The sequence below is a fragment of the Lipotes vexillifer genome, unplaced genomic scaffold (assembly GCF_000442215.2).
Source record: "Lipotes vexillifer unplaced genomic scaffold, Lipotes_vexillifer_v1.1 scaffold560, whole genome shotgun sequence".
NCBI lineage: Eukaryota > Metazoa > Chordata > Mammalia > Artiodactyla > Lipotidae > Lipotes > Lipotes vexillifer.
In genome coordinates this window covers 274,351-294,433 of record NW_006792210.1, presented here as the reverse complement: position 1 = coordinate 294,433, position 20,083 = coordinate 274,351, and the positions used below count along the sequence as shown (strand labels likewise).

The 20,083-nt window shown below is 46.5% G+C and overlaps 1 protein-coding gene across 1 annotated transcript in view; it reads left to right on the top strand.

The window, feature by feature from the left end:
• Positions 1 to 20,083, top strand: part of SLC25A43 (solute carrier family 25 member 43) — a 35,692-nt gene that overhangs the window by 14,814 nt on the left and 795 nt on the right. The window contains exon 4 of the mRNA XM_007465450.1: positions 19,123 to 19,257. Coding sequence (XP_007465512.1) covers positions 19,123 to 19,257 — 135 coding nt within the window. The remainder of the gene's footprint in view (positions 1 to 19,122; positions 19,258 to 20,083) is intronic.

Here is a 20,083-nt window from a genome sequence, read left to right as displayed (position 1 = left end):
TTTGTCTCCCTACACCAAGGAAGTCTCCAAAGGCAGCTGAGTGTCCTACAATTCCACTCAACTCGGACACTCTCTACTCGGAGACAGCATCAGATTTCACAGGCCAAGGGCTCAGTCCCACAAGACTGCCCCCCCCACTTCAAATGCCGATGTCAAGTCCAGGTTGTCACCTGTGCTTCTGAAGTATAAATTAGAGGTTCCCACAGCCCCATCCTTGGATTCAATTAATTTGCTAGAGTGTCTCACAGAACTCGGGAAACCAGTTGACTCACTAGATTACTGGCAACAAGGCCCCGTCCTTAGGTGCTTTCCAAAAGTCGCTGCATTAACATAAACTCAGACGTGGTTGAAAGGGGTTTGTTATGAATATCAAGGCACCTTTATTGCTCTCATCACTTAGGTAACGTCAAGGATTATAGGAGCTCTATGCCAGAAATGGGGACGAAGACCAAGTATATATTTCTTATTATACATCACAATATCACAAAGGGTTTCAGATGAAATTCACTGACATCTAAATGTGAGGGTGGAGGTTTCAGTCTTCTCTGTAAACTTTTAGCTTTCCTTTTTCCACCTGAGAGCTAGAACAATGACCTCTTATGGGGTAATCTAGCCACCACTACATTCTACTCTAGAATATATACCTACTACAACAATCTGCTGTACACTAGAAGTGGGTATTTGGGGGTAAATTTGATCATATTTTCCCTTGTATGGAAACCTTATGCATAATGCATACACAGAACTTCAACAAGAAGCTTTCAAATAAGTGCAAAGTCATGATGGTTGTAAAAAAAAAAAACAAAAAATTCCAAAGAGGCAATTGCATGGTTTTCACAATATATGATCAGCATCCAGTTATGAATGACAACATAAATGTCATCCAAAGATACGGGAAGCGAAATCTTACGGTTGCGATCAAAGTGTTATTTTACAGGAGTTAATAAACACTAATACCTTGTCCCGCCTACTTAAAAAAAATTAACTCCCCAAAACAGAACCACAGACTGCTTTTAAATGCAAACGTGCGTTGCTTTCTCTGGCCATTAGATGTCGCTGCAGTAACGGAGCTTATCTTAGCACTGCCTGAGGGTATGGGAGCCTTGCAGCTGGTGATCACCGACTAGTTAACAACCCCCTAATCCCCGCTCAAAATACATCTTCATTTCGGAGAGTAAGGAACCTAGAAACAACAGGCTAACCGTAAATTGTACTGTGGCTGTTGTTTGTTCCTGCAGAGCACTCGATCCAACTTCTCCAAGAAGAGAGCTTTAATAACAGTCTCCCCGCCACGCCCTGTGGGAGCAGGCAGGGTTTGCCCGCAGAATTTATAAGGAGAGAGCTTTGCAGGGCAGCAGGGCTGCTCTGACCTGAACACACTTAATGGTAACATTTGCATTCCATCGGCTTTCCTCCTTACACTGTCCATCAGGAAGCAAATCAATGTCAGGTGTCTGTTGGATAACAAGCTGGACAGGGAATTTCCTGAACCCCCATACCGACTGGCCACTTCGTCTGAATGTCTCATTCTCCTAATGTATGCTTTATCCAGACACACACACACACACACACACACACACACAATCTGTCCGTTTAATGCCACATCAGGTTGGAAGTCTCTTGAACACTAATGACAGTAATCGTAAGTCTTGTTTAACCAGCTGAGCCCTTCCTTCACCGTGCTTACACTCATTTTATTCCTTTTTCTTTTTCTCACCCCAGCTCCTCGCTGGCATGCTAGAGACTGGAGAGGTAAATAAATTATGCATGTGCATGTTTTGATGGGATGGTTTCTGCTGGGAAGGGGGTGAGTCAGCCCTGTGCACAGATAGGATGAGGTGCCCCCATACCTGGGGCGCTTTCATGGCCCCCAAGACCACCCTGCCTGAAATGCCCTTGGCCACACTTCAGCACATTTCAGCTCAAGCTCTTCCAGGTATACACCCGGCCTTTCCGCTTCTGTCTCTCCCACACCTGGCCCTGAGCTTGGGAGCAAAGAGGCTGGCAGCACTTAGTGTATTGGGAGGACACGTAGGAGAGTAAGATACTGATGGAGATTAGTTTGATGAGTCTCTGGGCTCTCCATAAGGACCAGGGAGTCCTGAGCAAATGGTTCTCTGGACAGTTCATGTGGAAAAAAAAGAGGAAGATAAGCTGCCGGGAAAATCCAGGGAGCAGCTGAGAAGGTAGAGCTTTGGAATCTGGTGGGCCTTCTGAGAGGGTCAGGATGGAGGCACCAGGCACAAGCTCAGTCTCCCACAACTCTGCCTGACCCCCCTCCCTGCAGCCCGTACTAGGTGTCTCCATTTCATTAAACATAAAACCAAGTGTTAGCCTGTTGCTTTCTACCCAGGGGACTTCGACCCCATCAGGGCTCACAAGGCAAGCAGGATTAGGCCAGGTCAGCATTTGAACTGAAAGTACATAAGATGAGGGACAGAGGTAGTATCCAAGGGGCACAGCTGACTGAGCAGAAAAGGCATGGTCCCTGAGTGAAGAGAGGGCCCCAGCTGTTCAGACAGATGCTTGAACCTGCCTGAGATGCTGAACTGGGCACTCCCGCCAGGGCGCCCCGCCCCTCTCATGGCTCCTCCTACTCAGATCCACATCCTCAGCCCTGAGCCAATTTCCCGAGCCCTGGCCCCACACTTCTCACTGTTTGCGGGACACTGCCATTTGGCTGTCGCCTCTCCAGGGTCACCTCTAAGTATGTATCAAACTGTCTTCCCAAGGTTCTGCATTTCAGTGCTGTCATTCCCCCAGCCACCCAGGCTGCAGACCCGGAAGTTGTCTTTGACTCTCTCTTCCCCCTCCCCCAGTCAACCTTGAGCCCAGTTGGGTCTTCATTCCTAACGCTCCCACGTTGATCTTTCTTTTTGTCACAGTCCCTGCCCTAATCTAGGACCTTATCAGCTCATACCTAGGCTACTGCAGTAATCCTCTAATCGGTCTCAGGATTAACTCTAAAACTGATCATAAACATTGGGTACTAATGTACCAGGCACTGTGCTAAGGGCTTTATGCTCATTATCTCATTTAATCCTGGCAGTAAACCTGCCAGGTGGGCACTGTGCTTATCAAGCCCATTTCACCGAGGAGAAAATCAAGGCACTGAGAGGTTCTGTAGCCTGCCCAAGTTCACACACTCAGTCACTGAGTAACCTGAGATGTAACTTATCGCCAGGGCCAACATTCATTTCATTCCCCTCCAGCCCAGGCTTCTGCCAGACGAATTTTCTTAAGATCTGCCTGCGTTGTGTCCTTTATTGCTCTGAGAGAATAAAGGCTGAGCCCCTTGGCCTGGCAGGCTGCCCTTACCAACTTTGCCGCGCTCATTGCACAGAGGCCCCCTATATCAGGAGTCGCAAAATCAGATGCCGGCAGGAACTTGGAAGTAACAGGAAAAAGAGAAAGTAGGGAAACCCAGGTAACATAACACTCACCCCCTAGAGAATAAGGATTCCGATGCAGTCTGAGCCATCCTGGCTTTCAGAAGCATTCTGGAGCGCTAACTGCACTGTGCTCACAAAATGTGACCAGCATCTAAGTATGAATTGCAACGTGGAACAAAGTGGGCCAGGGGAAGCTGCAGCAAGTTCCTCTTCTCCAAAGGATAGGTGCCATTTAGAAATTGGGCCCACTTTTCAAGGGAGCCTGAAATCCAGATTTTTATGTAAGATCCCAATTTTTCAATGTTGGCAAATAAAAATTGTTAAGTCCTGCCAGGGCTAAACAGAACATGCCTTTTTCTGACCTCTGTTCCAGCCTCCAATTCAATCAAAATTATCTTAGCCCCCCTCCCCCATCCCCCCTGAAGAATAAGTGTATTTCACATTCCTGTCCCCTCTGCCTGGGGCATCTACCTCCATCTCACCTGACATCTGCCTCATGGTGGCTGTCTCTTCTGACCTACATCAGCACACACCTGTTGCTTTCGTTTGATAAAGGAGTTGGCTTTTCCTACCCCTCAAACAGCTATCGTATCGTGATGGATAAAGGCAGGTGTTTTGCCTCCGCAGAACCACAAATAGGGGTGTTCCCCACGGCCTCGGAGGGGATTCGGGGGTAGGAGAATCCAGGTTAACTGACAGGGTGCTCTGCCGATAACTGCAGATGCTGTTTTCACTGTCACTCCCACCCCACCCCCAAGGGCATATTTTGTTCCAAAAGCTTTGTGGGTGAACAACCCCTCTTAAATGATGCTCTTAGCCTGTATGTGCGCTCTGGTCCAGCTGGTTTATTTTCCACAGCATTTCTCAGCGTGCCCCACATTCTGCCATCTCTCCACCATCGCAGCACATCCCCACCCTGCCTGAGCCCCCTCCTGAAGGCTTCTCTCCCCTCCTCAGGAGGAAGATGTCTCCCCCTCCTGAACGCCCAAAGCTCCCTCTCGCTATAGCCCTCAGGCCCATGTCACATGCTTCCTTGTATCGTAATCTTCTGTGTCCATTATTCCTTCTAGACTTTGAGCTCTTTGCCTTTGGGACATATGTCTTACACATTTGTATGTCCCCACAGCATGCAGCCTCATGTAGCAGGCACTCGATACTTGTTTAAAAATGAATGAAGTTCAGGGCCGGCTTCTGAGATCTCACTGCCTTGTGAGTACAGAATTGAACCTTAGCTGCTGCTGGGTGAGCCCCAAGTCTCTGTGCTCGTCCCTACCCCCTGCTGAAGGTAAGAACAGCCTGCCCTTTCCCCGGCCTGCTGACCTAGGGAAACCTTGACTTGTCCCCTGTCTCAGACTGCCTGCAATCCTCGGTCTGAAAGTGCACTATCTCCCACCCCCTACCTTAGCTCTCTCCAGTTGTGTATCGCAGCTCCAACAGCTGTTACCATTTCAAGAGAAGTAAATATGCTAAAAGGACAGAGTAAAACAGTCTTGATGTACACCCCCCTCTTCACGGCAACCTCCCACCGCTTTGTACAGTGCCTGGAAGTGCCTGATGAATCAGCATCATAGCACTTGTATTCGTCAGTTTGTTGACTTCAGTAAATGTGATATGAATGAACAGGTCTAAATCTGTGCCCTCCTTTGGTGGGGAGGCTTTTGTCAGGGGACGAAGTATGTCTGGAGGAGGTAACGAAAGGAAAGTTTTCCCTGGGAATAAGAAATTGTAATAATGTGATCATAACTACCATTTATTGGTCATGTGATACAGACCAGGCAGTTTATCATCCCATTCCATCCTCTTTATCGACCCTATTAAGTATTGTTATTATTCCTAGTTTCTAGGTGAGGAAATGAGGCACAGAGAGGGTAACTTGCCCAACAGTCACTTAGCTAGCAAGTGGGGCGGGGGGCTGGGATTGAACCTAGGTCTCTCCTTCAGGCCCATGCTTTATCCACCAGGACTGTAGGGGCTTGGTCCTAGATGCTAGGTAATCAGCTATTTTTCTTTTTCCAGTTCCCTTGCCCTGGGTGTGGGAGTAGAGGATGAGGGAGAGGGAAACCTAACCTTGAGATTTGGGAGCACTCGGCCTCGGTTGAAAGAAACAGTAGTGCGCAAGCTCAGAAACAGGCACGAGGGTGGCTTTGGCCAGGGAATGGTTAACTCAAGCTGGAGAAAAAAAAAACCTTTGGAAAACCAGGCTGTCGGCGCCTCTGGCTTTCTTTGGTCACTGGCAGCCTGACAATGGAAGGCTTGAAGCCGGCAGGTTGGAATGAGAAGCAGAGAACATTCAGCAGCCGTGGACCTTTGGCTGCCGCAGACTGGCCACACCACTGGGACGGACTGGGAAGAAAGCCCCTCCGGCTCACCGAGCCCCTAGCAGAGCAGGTGCAAAGCCCCAGGAGGGGAAAGTAGATTGTTCTCATCACACCTGCTAGGAAGCGCTAAGCAAGTTGCAGATGTTCCGCCTAGTTGGACATTTCTTGGTTGACATCGTGTCTGTTGTCAGTAGGAATAGAGTTCTATTTCCGCAGCACAGCCAACTTGCCCGATGATCCTGAAGTACAAACACTGCTGGGTTCTAAGCTCTCGGGGTCATGGGAGAGGATGGGAACCTTACCTTTTTAGTTCGTTGCATTTTTAACTCCTTGCCATCATGTTACTCTGGGGGCTGGCCCCTCTGGGGACTGACTTCTTCTGCCTAAGTCAGTAGCATTGCCTTGGCAATTCTGAGAAAAAAGTATGCTTTTCGGATCCAGGTAGATGTCTGGACATCCCTCAGGCCAGGTGGCTTCGTTTGAGCATCATTGGTTAAGGTGTAAGGAAAGGAAGTCTCCCCTTTGTTTTTTCCAAAGGTGTAGAGTGCCCTAAATACTTTAGGGATGGCAGTTGTTGATCATGGAAAGGAGACTGTCCCCTAGAGGGCAGGCAAGGAGGGAGCAGGGAGGAGCCTTCCTAATTCCACTCATTGTGAAATCACTCTGCCCTTTCTCTTGACCTGAGCTGGCTTACTCCTTCCAAGAGATAAAGTCTGGGTATCAAAATGGCCACCCTCTGCTAAGCAGACTTCTTTGAGCTCCAGCTAAACAATAACAGCAGCTAAGACAGGCGTCCCCCTTCCCCCTGCCTCCAGAGTGGGGGTGAAGAGAGAGGTAGGGGAAAGGGAAAGAAAGGTCCCAGAAAAGGCCTGCTGTCAGCCAAGAAAGGCCTGCAGCTGTGAGCAGTCACCTGCGGCTCCTGCTGTCAGGAGGAGATGAACACTGGGGTTTGCCCATCCCTCCGCTGGCCTCAAGCCAGCTTTAGAAACGTAGCACCAGTTTTTACCTCCTTTCCCCCACAGAGCTGTTGTTCATTTGTTTTTGACAGCTGTGTTCATCTTAAAGCTTTCGTGGGCAGATTAGCTCATTGGTCCAGAGTGTGGGCTTTGGATGCCATCCCTGTCCCTTACTCTTTCCGTGAACTTGGGTAAGCCACATCGCCTCTCTGAACCGCATCTTCCTCATCTGTAAAACACGGGGAGAAGCCTAATGCCTGGCTCATATCCCCATGGAGAAGACTGAATTGGGTTAATGCAGATACAGAGCCAGGCACAAGATAAACACTCAATATAAATACTCAATAAAACCGAGGTACTATTTTTATTGTTCTTGAAGCATCTCTTCAGAATCTACGCATGGCGTTGAAGGCCTGATTAGAACTGTAAAAGCCGGGCCAGGTGTGTTTATGTGTTTCCTATGATCGCTATAAACACGCAAATGAGCTAGCATCGTGAGACCTCAAAAGATCTTCCCTTCCGTCTCTATAGATAATGGTGATCAGGGATGGTAGGGGAGTGGATCATTCATTCGTTGGGTTAATTTAACAGGCGTTTACCTAGAGGCCACCCTGTGCAGGTACTGCCTATGTCTGTATTCCCAGCCTGCAGAAAACTGGCATCTGCCAAATCTCCTGCACCCTTCCTGCCCAGTCTCACTTCCGATCAAGGTGACACTAGGGAATTCCCTGGCGGTACAGTGGTTAGGACTCTGCGCTTTCACTGCCGAGGGCCTGGGTTCAATCCCTGGTCGGGGAACTAAGATCCCCCAAGCCGTGGGGTGCAGCCAAAAAATAAAAATAAAAATAAATTAAAAATTAAATTTAAAAAGGTGACACTGAAAGCTGGCTCTTCGGCCGCCGCTGCTCAGCATGCGCTCCCACGGCCTCCCTCTGCTGTTCTCGCTTGCATGCATCTCAATTGCTTTCTGGCCCAGCTGCACTTTTGATTTCCCCGCCCCCGCCCCCAATCGGCACAAGGGAACTGTTTCTCTTCTCTTCCCAAGCAAAATACTAACCTGCTGTCCATTTACTCGCTTTCCCCATGTCAGTGCGGGCTTTCCGAGCAGGTCCTCGGGCACCTCGGCCAGGATGGGGGGTGACTTGTAGGCTTGCCAAGCCGGGGGCAGCTGCCTGCACCCGTTTGTGTGGACGTCCCCACCACAGAGCCAGGGTGCTTCTCGGCTGTATGAGGATAACTCTTGGGGACCTAGCTCTGCCAAGAGAAACTTGGGCCATGTGGCTCACAGGACATAAAGGTCCTTTTACTTCAATACCGTTGGCTTTTTTTTTTTTTTTTGGCTTGTTTGACTATTGGGGATTTGCCAAAGGACAAAAGCCTCCTACCACAACTGCCTTCCATGCATGTATGTCCTCAGATGGCTTGGGAAGTGGACCACTTGGTCGTCAGGTTGTGTCCCAAATGGCTACAGAAGATAAAAGTTGTTTCCAAATAACAAGCGAAAGGTTCTGAGCTCCTGTTTGCTCCAACTAGCAGACTCTCTTTTTTTTTGCTTTTGTTTTCTTTCTTTGGTCTCTCCTTTTAAATGCCTTTTTTTTTTTTAATTAAGACTTTGGGGGTTTTTTGGAGCAGTTTTAGGTTCACAGCAAAATTGAGAGGAAGGTGCAGAGATTTCCCATGTACCCCTTCCCCACACGTGCGTGGCCTCCCCCATCACCCACAGCCCCCACCAGAGGGGTGCATTTGTTACCAAGGATGAAGCTACACTGACACTTCAGAATCATCCACGGTCTGTAGTTTACCTTAGGGTTCACTCTTGGTGGTGTACATTCTATGGGTTTGGACAAATGTATAATGATGTATATCCATCATTATAGTATACAGGGTGTTTTCACTGCCCTAAAAATCCTCTGTGCTCTGCCTATTCATCCTCTCCCCCAAACCACTGACCTTTTTACTGTCTTCATTTTTTACCTTTTCCAGAATGTCATATAGTTGGAATCATACAGTATGTAGCACTTTCAGATTGGCTTCTTTCACTTAATAGCATGCATTTAACTTTCCTCTGTGTCTTTTTGTGGCTTGGTAGCTCATTTCTTTTTCATGCTTAATGAGATTTAATTGTCTGATACCACAGTTTATTTATCCATTCACATACTGAAGGACATCTTGTTGCTTCTAAGCTTTGGCAATGATAAATAAAGCTGCTTTAAACATCCATGTGCAGGTTTTTGTGAGGACATAAGTTTTTTTTTACCTCCTTCAGGTAAATACTAAGATCTAATCTAATCAGTACAATTGCTGGCTCCGATGGTAAGAATATATTTAGTTTTGTAAGAAACCACCAAACTGCCTTCCAAAGTAACTGTACCATTTCGCATTCCCACCAGCAATGAATGAGAGTTCCTGTCTCTCCATATCCTCACCAGCATTTGTTGCTATCAGTGTTCTGGATTTTGGCCATTCTAATTGGTGTGTAGTGGTAATTGGGTTGTTTGTTTTCTTATTGTTGAGTTTTTTTTTTTTTTTTTTCCCCACAATGTATTTATTTATTTATTTATTTATGCGGTACGCGGGCCTCTCACTGTTGTGGCCTCTCCCACTGCGGAGCACAGGCTCCGGACGCACAGGCTCAGCAGCCATGGCTCACGGGCCCAGCCGCTCCGCGGCATGCGGGATCCTCCCGGACCAGTGCACGAACCCGCGTCCCCTGCATCGGCAGGCGGACTCTCAACCACTGCACCACCAGGGAAGCCCTCTTATTGTTGAGTTTTAAGAGTTCTCTGTATGTTTTGGATAACGGTCCTTTATCAGGTATGACTTTCACCAATATTTTCTCCTAGTCTGTGGCTTGTCTTCTCATTGTCTTAATTAATGCTCTTTTAAAATTAATATTTTACCTTTTGCATAGGTAACATATGCATATGATACAAAATCCAAAAGGTACAAAGAGTGTCCATTGAAAAGTAAGCCTTCCCCAGCCTTTGTCCCTGGGACTCCCAGTTCACTGCAGAGAAAACACTGGTTGTTTCCAGTTTCTTACCTGGTTGTTCCAAAGGTGGTCTGTGCAAAGATACACATAAACGTGCACATTTACGTTCTTTTTGTTTTTAGATAATCAGCAGCGTGCTACATACACTCTTCTGCACTGTTTTTTTCACCTAAAAATGTATCTTGGAGATGGCACCTTATCAGTCCAGATGGAGCTGCCACATATTTTTAAATGGTGACATCGTATTCCATAGTCTCATGTACTGTTTCTTTAACTAGCCCCCTATTGATGGACATTTAGATTATTTCCAATTTGCTGCTGTTACTAACAATGCTGCAACAAAAATCCTCCTAACACATCATTTCCCACAGGGGCAAATATATCTGTAGGATAGATTCCTAGAAATAGGATTGCTTTGGTCAAGGGTATATGAGTTTTACATCTTCATAAATATTGTTTAATTATTTCAGAACTCATGGAAAGAATGAATAACCTAAAATGTCACCTCTGTTGGAAGGCCTCTATGGAGTTTATCACAGAAACAATCAAGCACATTGCTTTGAAGCATTTACCTTTCATTTCCATCAACTGCAAGTTCGTTCCTCCTTTTCTTCAGTATGTATTAAGCACATACTGGATGCCTGGCATATTGGTAGATTTGGGGGCTAAAACCACATACAAGATTGATAGACATGGTCACTGCCCTCATGGTATTTTATAGTCTGTGAGGTGGGGGAGACATGAAAGAAATAATTATACACTAAATCATTACAAACTGTGTCACGTGCCAGGAAAGAGAAGTACCGGGTGACCAAAAGTGTTTACTAGGCTCCTGACTTAGGCTGGAGCTCTGGGAAGACTTCTCTAAAGAAGTGCTGTTTAGTCTGATTAGTAAGAGAGACTTAGCTAGGCAGAGGGAACAGCAGATTTGAAGTCCTAGGGGCAGGAAGGAGCCTTGAGTAGGACCAACAGCATGGATTAGAGGAGCAAGAAAGGGCCTTCAAGTTCATTTAGTTCCAGACTCCTTACCTGACGTGTGAGGAAACTAAGGTTCAATGAACTAAAGGACTTGGTCAAGGTTATGCAGATAGTGGCAGAGCCAGGACTAGGACCCGGCTTTCTCAGATGATGTCTGCTGCAGAATGCTGCATGCCCATCCTGGCAGCTGCAGATCTGAACTAGACGTCGTGGGATAGTTGCCTGGGTTTGTGTGGAGGGAGGATTTAACTTCAGAGCCTTGTAGCTAGTAACCTGACATGTTTTGTGTGTCTTTGCTAGGAAGATACGGTTCGGGCAAATGGCGGTCTAGCGTTCTAGTCTACTGGGTTGGTTTAGTCTTCAGCATACTTTTCTCCAAGTTTTGGTTTTTAATTTTTTGGGGGCTTTGGGGATTTTTTTTTTTCCATGCTGAGCAGCTTACGGGATCTTAGTTCCCTGACCAGGGATCAAACCTGCACTCTCGGCAGTGAAAGCACAGAGTCCTAACCACTGGACCACCAGGGAATTCCCTCTTCTCCAAGTTTAAATACTAAGTAATAATGATAATGGTGGTTACTATATGTCAAATGCTGTTCTAAGCACCTTACATATGTTTCATTTAATCTTGACAACAATCCTATAAGGTAGGTGTTATTATTATTGTCCCATTTTACAGATGAGGAAATTGAGGTTCAGGAAGGTCCAGGCATTTGCTCAAAGTCCCAGAGCTAGTGAGTGGCAAAGTGAGGTCTCCATCTAAGCAGTCTGGCCTCAGGACCAGTGTGCTTTCCCTAGGCGTTCTCACTGTCAGCAGCAGATTGATGGGCTCAGGTCTCAGCCTGAGCTGCCTTGTGCTATGGAGGGCCTACACCAGTGATCCTCAACCTGTCTGCATATCAGACTCGTGTGAGGAGCTTGCCAAAAATGCTGACGTCCAGACCTCACCCTAGGCCAGTTAAATCTCAGTCTCTGGGGGTGGATCCCAATCACTGATGGTTTTGAAAAGCTTCCCTGTTTCGTCTAACATGCAGCTAAAGGTTGACAAGCACTGCTGTATAGCCTTACCATTCCTTCTTTCTTTGGGGGTATTTTAGTTGGAGCTGCTGTAACAGAAATCCATAGACTTGCTGGCTTAAACAACAAGCACTTATTTCTCACAGTTCTGGAGGCTGGGAAGTCCAAGATCAAGGTGCCAGCAGATTTGGTGTCTGGTGAGAACCCACTTCCAGTTTGCAAATGGCCACTTTTTTGCTGTGTTTCCCCCATGGTGGAGTGAGAGACATTATCTCTCTTGTGTGTCTCCTTATAAGGGCACAAATCCCACTCATGACAGTTCCACCCTCATGACCTAATCACCTCCCAGAGGCCCTCACCTCCAAATACCATCACAGTGGGGGTTAGGGCTTCAACATATGAACTTTGGGGGTGTACAAACATTTAGCCCAAGGGGCAACCAGCAATATGGTTTGCCTTTGTGATCTGGGTAACTGTTTAGTATGACACTCGTAGAGGCATTTATTCATACCACACCATGAGCTCCAGTCTTAGCATAAAGAATTCATTTGGTGTGCATGCTGTGGCACCCAGATTCAAGGACAATGTGTGGAAACAAGTCTGTCGAGGGCCGAGGTAGTCATCTTGGTCCTGGGCATCAGGAAACAGTGTAGCTTAGTGGGGTAGAGCTTGAATCTGAGTCGAACAGACCCAAATTCAGGTTGATGCTTTTTTTCATACAGTCTGTGATTTGGGAGATTTATCCTTTCTCGGTCTCCATTTTGCCATCTATAAACTTGGGCTAATAAGATAATACTACCTATTGCATGGGGCTTCTGTGAGGATTAAATGAGCTGGTACATGTCAGATGCTCGGTGTAATGCCTGGCACCTAACACTCTGTAAATATTGGCCATTATTTTACTTCATGGCCATCCATGTGGCTTACTTGAGCCTGGTCACGGGTAAACAGTTGTATTTGGGAAAAACTACTAGTGACACTGATATTAAGGGGAATTTTGTTTGACATTTAGTGAGTGCCCAGTATGTGCAATGAAGGGTATTAGACCCCAAAGAGGTAGGACAGTGAGGAAGGCGTAGTGCCTGCTCCCATGAGCTTGCTGGCTGCCAGCCCAGAGATTGCATCCAGATAACTCATACCAGGTAGCCTGGACCACAGCAGAGGTCTAACCAATAACTAAGGGAGCACAAAACAGGAAAAGAACCTCGATTCAAACAAAGAAGCTATAAACTAATTATAAGGCAATCAAGGAAATGTGAACACTGATTAGATACATGATGATATTAAGGAAATATCATAGGTGTGGTAATGGTATTATATATTTCTACATATGTAATATACTTTATTTTATATTTTAGAGAAGAAGCCATTGTATTTTCGAGGAACATAACTAAATTTAAATTAAACAGATAAATTAAAATTATGTCTTGCAAGGGATAGAGATGAAAAAGATTGTCAATACACTGCTAACTGTTGAAGCTGGGTGGTGGAAATTTCCATTCACTTTACTAGCCTTCTCCACTTTGGTATATGTTTGATATTTTCCACAATAAAAAGTGTTTTTAAAAAAAAAAAAACAGGGACTTCCCTGGCGGTCCAGTGGTTAGGACTCTGCACTTCCACTGCAGGGGGCATGGGTTTGATCCCTGGATGGGGAACTGAGATCCTGCATGCCGCATGGCGCAGCCAAGAAACAGACAAACAAACAAAAAAACACAGAGAGAGGTAAATTTCAAGAAAAGGAGGGAAGGACACAAAGGAAGAGGGAGCAAGGAAACAAGCAGTTTCAATCACAGCATCAAGAAGTTTCAAGATAAGGTGGCATCTGACCTGGACCTGGGTGAGGAGAATTTTGCCCATCAGAAAAAGTATACGTAATGTTCAGGAGGTAATGGGTGTGACTGGATGTAGGGTTCCTGGGGTGGGGGTAGGTATTAGTCAAGGTTCTCCAGAGAAACAGAACCCATAGGATGTATATATGGGGGAAGAGAGAGAGAAAGAGAGAGAGAGAGATGGATTTTAGTTACTTGGCTCACGTCTGAAATCTGCATGGTAGACCAGCAGACTGGAGATGTTGCAGTTCAAGTCCAAAGGCAGACTGCAGGCAGAATTCCCTCTTTCTCCGGGCGCCTCAGTCTTTTTGCTTCTTAAGGCCTTCAACTAACTGGATGAGGCCCACCCACATTATGAAGGGTAATTTGCTTTACTCAAAGTCTAGTGATTCTTTTTTTTTAATTGAAATATAGCTGATTTACAATGTTGTGTTAGTTTCAGGTGTACAACAAAGTGATTCCGTTTTATATATCTTCTTTTTCAGATTCTTTTTCCTTATAGGTTATTACAAAATATTGAGTATAGCTCCTTGTTGGTTATCTATTTTATATACAGTAGTCTGTATATGTTAATCCCAAACTCCTAATTTATCAAATTAACAAAGTCTAGTGATTTAAATGTTAATCTCATCTACAAAATACCTTTACAGTAACATCCAGACTGGTATTTAACCAAATAGCTGGGTACTGACGGCGGCCTAGCCAAGTTGACACATGAAACTAACCATCACGGGGTGATAGTGGGAAATGATACTGGGAAGACAGGTGGGGGCCAAACTGTAGAGAGTTTCGAATTCTGTTTTCTTTGGAAAACACTCCTTCTGGAAGTCTTTCTTTGGAAAATTGGGGGTTGGTGAAGGTTTCAAAGCAAAGCAATGACAGCATCTGATGAGTTTTGAGTGGTACCTGGCTGCTGTGTGCAGGATGGATTGGAGAGGGCAGAGACTGGAGACGAAGGGATGGGTAAGCAAACTCTGGTCGTCACTCAAGAGAGATGAGAGGTACTGGCAGTGGAGCTGAAAAGTGTCTGAAGCATAGAATGTAATGCAGGAAGGAACAGGAGATCAGACTGAGAAGCAGGCAGAGACCAGGTCATGGAGGGCCTGGTAAGCCAGATGAAAGAGTCTGGACTTCATTCTGAGGGCAACAGGGGCACCCTGAAGAGTTGAAGTCAAGGAGTAACCAGATCAGATCACCCTGGCCGCTCTGTGGGGAATAAGGGCAGGTAGACAAGCTAGCAGCGGTTGTGGTGAAGGTGAAAGATGATGTGGCTTGGACAAGGGTGATGATAGTGGGAAGAAAGGAAAGTGGACAGATTTGGGATACATTTGGAGCACTAGAACTAGCTGGTGAGAGATGGGATAGCAGAAGGTGAGAGATGAAGAGAACTTAAGGGTGACTCCAGTTTGGGGCCTGATCAAATAGGTCAATGGCGGTGCCATTTCCTGACATGAGGAAACTAGAGACAGTCAGGGTTGGGGTGGAGTTCTGAGCAGGACATATAAAGTTTGAGGTGTTTGTTAGACTCTCGAGTGGAGATGTCAAGTAGATAGTTGGTTACACGATCCTGTGGCTCAGAGGAGAGAGGGGGGCAGAGGAGAACATAAAGAAGGCCAGTGCAGTTGAAGTGTAGTATGTGAGCAACAGAGTGACACAAAATGAAACTGAAAATATGTACGGGGGCAGGTCACTCAGGGCCTGAGCCTTTGAGTCGTGTGCTACAGCCATCTCCTACTGGCTCAGGAGAGCTGATTATTAAATTGCAGCAAATTTGGGAGCTGGTTGACCTCACAGTTGGTAGCCTGCAATCTGCCACGGTGGGAGTATTTACACCATTGAGGTCAGCAAATGCTACAACTCAGGGCTTCCCCCGCCCACAGAACCAGTTGTTAAATATTTACCACTATATTACCACTGCAGCTTACAGACAACAGTAAGAAATTTATATTTTATCCTAAGTGGCTTTAATAAAGCCATTAAAATATTTTAAGCAGGTGAATAAAATGAGTTGATTTTTTTTTTAATCACTCTAGCCGCTCTATAGAGAGGGAGGGCAAGGAGTTTCAAACATTTTATGTCCCAAGGACACTACTAAGGAAGCTGCTGCGGTGGTCCATGTGAGCGCTGATGGTGGCTTGGTGGTGAAGGTAGAGTGAAGGAAAGACATTTGGAAGATTATTAGGGTCCTAAGATTGACTACAGATGGCCCCCGATTCATCACAAATTGATTATAACTGACCTGTCATATAACTCATGTATATGAGTTATACATGAGTTAGACACTTGGTTAGTGTCTTCTGTTTTAGTTGTGGTAGGGGGTCTCAGGTTGCAAAATTATTACCTTGACTCATGACTGGGGGCTTTTTGCAGTTTTACTGGAAACTGGCAGAAGATAAATCAATAATATTATCTCATAACAGAATAAGACAGTTAATTTCCTGCATGAACACAATCTCCTGTTTTTCAATATTTCAGTCTTACAGTAGCAGGAGGAGCTTCAAATCTTGTGATTAGGCTGATTCTTTCTAAGGGAAAGGAGGCTTAATATCTGTTTGACAGCAGTTCTTTCTCAATGGGGTAAGAAGGAAAGGAGGCCGAGTCGGAACAGTGCTAAGGTAAATGCTTTAAAATAAGACATTCGCCAAAGCCCCCTGACCATTTTGGTTCCTGTAACTCCAGGCTGGAGACTCAGCTTGTTCATTTCATATCCTGTTTCTCATACTCTGGTCTGTGCTTGGTTGTTACTGTACCTCAAAGGGAAGGCCAAACCCCAAAGTTCACCCTTCACCCTGATGGAGGACAGAAATCCCTTTTCCTACAGAGCTGAACTTCTAGTCAGGGGTAGGAGCAGACCAGTAAAGAAAGAAAATAATTACACCAACTATTAAAAGGCAGGGAAAAGATATAGGTCTGGTCAGAATCAGTTCAGTGAAGTCATGGAGACAGATGCCACAGTGAGTGGGTAGAGCAGTGAGTGGGGAGGTGGGAAGGGTTGTGCCTCAGCAGGTGAATGGATAACCAAACATTCACACAATGCAATACAACTCAGCAATAAAGAAGAAACTACTGATGAACACAACATGGTGACTCTCAAAGGCATGGTGCTGAGTGAAAGAAGCCCGTCTCAAAAAAGTTACATGCTGTATGTTTCCATTTATATGACATTCTCAGAGGGCAAAACTATAGGGACAGAACAGATCAGTGGCTGCCCCGGGCTGGGGGTGACCTTGATCATAAAGGGGCAGCACAGGAGCATTCTGGGGGCTGATGGAGCAGTTCTGTATCCTGATTGTGAGGGTGGTCACACAGATCTATACATGTGTTAAAACTCATATAACTAACTCTACACCGAAACAACGTAACTTTACTGTATGTTACTTTGGGAATGAGATTGGGCAGTGTCTATAGGACAAAGATTGGAGGAAGGAGTCATTTTTAATTTGGGAGGGACTTGAGTTTATTCCTCTGCTAGGGGGGGAAATCAGGTCTCTTGGGAAAGGTGCCCAAGAGGAATTCAAAGGTGTGAGATCCAGGGCACCAGTGGGAAGAAAAGATCTATTTTCCCTACGAACTGGGAGGCAGGGTCGCCTGTCTAGGGCGGAGGACACGGTGTGGCGTGCGGGGCGTTGAGGGGTGTGGTAAGGTTGGAAAGAGCCACTGTGAGGAATGGGAAAGGATGCTTCCAGGGCTCGCTCTGCAGTATGAGGATCCAGCAGAGGTTAGAGACCTCAAAGCTTTGGTGGCACCGACCTGCCCCTTTGTGGATTCATGTTCAGTGACTTGGAGCAGAGAAGGGGTTGGTGGGGAGAGGGGCATGGAAATCAGCTGAAAGACAAAGGATTTCGAGACTAGGAACAAAAAGAAGTGCTGGGAGGACAAAAAAAGAGGACCATGAAGCCAGCAGGGAAGTGGTAGCCTGGGAGACAAGGGAGAGGGCGTGTGACTAGAGGGGTTAGTGATCTGAACGATGGCGGTTAAGAGGCATCAGGGAGGGGCTTCCCTGGTGGCGCAGTGGTTGAGAGTCCGCCTGCCGATGCAGGGGACGCGGGTTCGTGCCCCGGTCCGGGAAGATCCCACATGCCGCGGAGCGGCTGGGCCTGTGAGTCATGGCCGCTGAGCCTGTGCGTCCGGAGCCTGTGCTCCGCAACGGGAGAGGCCACAACAGTGAGAGGCCCACATACCTCAAAAAAAAAAAGAGGCATCAGGGAGCGGGGCAGCTGGATGGATGAGGACACTGGTCTGAGCAGTTCTGAAGTGTAAGATTTCAGAAATGGAGACAGAGGACTAATAGGTCAGGTAAGGGATTTGACTGATATTTAGAATAATTTCTACATAATAGTAATAGCAGCACTAGCTCATATTTATTGATCCTTTCCATGTGCCTGACACTGCTGAGTGCTTTGCAGGCACATCTCATTCATTCTCACAGCAGATACTATTCTTATTTTCCAAATAATGAAACTGAGTCTCAAAAAGGTTAGGTGAGTTGCCCAGGGTCACATGGCCAGTAAGTAAGTGGGGCAGCCATGGGCTAGAACCCAGCCTGTCCGACTCCAGAGTTTATACTTTTCCGACTCTTATACTCTACTGCCTCTCCCACATGGAAGAGCTTGATTCCATTGCAATAAAATGCTATACTAGCCTCAGCTAGACATTTCAGAAACGAACCAAAGTAGGTGCATAGCTTGAGGTAAACTTGTCACCATTTCTGAAAGCCAGCTATGAGGGGCTGTCCCCCTCACAGTGAACAAATAGAGTCCATTTGCATATAGATGGTATAGTGAAAAGTTATTTCATCTGATCGTAAAATTGTTTTTCTAAAGGACAAAAAAGTTACTTTCAAAGATGGGGCATTTTGGTGGTCAGTCAGGATGGTACTGGGGGTGATGATGAAATCCATGGGGTGGCCAAAGGGGTGTAAAGGTGAGGATCACTGAAGCTGAGGTCCAGAAACTAGGTATGGGAAGGCTTGTGACTACAGATGCCGAAGTTCCCTACGACGGTGGTGAGTCTGGAAGATGGGGAGCTACCAGTTGTCACAGGCCTCAGTGAATGTGAACGAGTGGCCAGGAGGCCAGTAGCTGAGAGCAGGGACCAGGATTCTGGTTCAGTGGCACGAGCCCCAGCTGAGAGCTTTTCGTATGAGAGCAGCAGAGTCAGGGTCTGGGAACAGAAAGAGGGAGCTGGAAGAATGCCCTGCCCTCTGCTCCCCAGCCTGGGACATCTGTGATGTGGGGAGATGAGCAGCGCCCACTTGAGAACTTCACAGAGGAGGAATCGGTTAAGACAAGGAAACAGAAGGCACTTAAGAAAAGATGAAGGGCCTGAGAGGTGTCTACCGCATCCAACGGGCATAGTTTGGGAGGCAATGTTAAGTGTGAAGTTGAGTCCATCCCAAATGGCTGCTTCCTTCTAAGAAAAGATAGCCACAAATATGTGAATGGGATGTCATGGCTTTACTGCATGTTAATATTCATTCTAAGCCCACGCAACAGGTAGAGCCCCGTGGCAGCCATTCTTTATCATCATCTTGGCCGGGACATTGCATCCAGAGCCCAGACTTGAGACCTTGACTACTTGACTAGAACCATTATTTCCCGGTGACTAAATCACCTCATCCCATCTTCTGTTCCCTGCTAGGCTCAGAGCTCCTACCTTCCCCACTGTGGAGGAGTAGACGTCCATTTCTCAGGAGCAGTGGACTGCTTCCGGCAGATAGTGAAAGCCCAAGGGGTCCTGGGGCTCTGGAATGGATTGGCAGCCAACTTACTGAAGGTGAGAGGAGTGGTGAGTCTACTGCTTGTCTGCCTCTTTCACTTCTACCCTGTTCTGTGCCTTTGATGCTCCCCCTACAGTTTCCCTGGAAACAACTCCTCTAGCACAATGCAGGCTGGTTGTCAGCCCTGGAGAGTGGGGACCCTGTGCAGTGTTGGGGCATCTGATACCCCATCCCAGAGGAGCTGAGCATTTAGTGTAAAGGTTCCCAACATGTAGGTTCATGGACTCCAAAGGGAACTTAACCCCCTATCCTAAAATTGTATGCAAAAATGTGTCTATATGGGCATCTGTGCATCCCTCTGCAGAGAGGATCCATAACTTTCATTATTTTCCCAAAGAACTCCATAACCAAAAAAAAAAAAAAAAAAAGGTTAAGAACTGTGGACTAACCTTGACGCAAAGTGATTCCTGATTCCAATCAAGACAAGCACATGTTGGGAATTCCCTAGCTGTCCAGTGGTTAGGACTCGGTACTTTCACTGCTGGGCCCAAGTTTGATCCTTGGCTGGGGAACTAAGATCCTGCAAGCCGCGAGGCGCAGCCAATAAAAAGGACAAGCATATGTTGACAGGCAGTGTCAGACTGCCTACATGCATATCAACCCAGACCCAGGCTCCCCCAGGGCGTGCCCTTCAATGGTTCTGCCATTCCTCTCCCCAACCCTCACTGGGCCAGCTTGCATTTTGCCATCTTCCCTGATTCCAAAAAAGAGTGACCATGTTGTATTGTCTACAGCCTTTATCTTAGTTTACCCTGATCCAAGTCGATTGCAGACACATTGATGTTTTCTTTTCTTTTTCTTTTTTTTTTCTTTTTTTTTTTT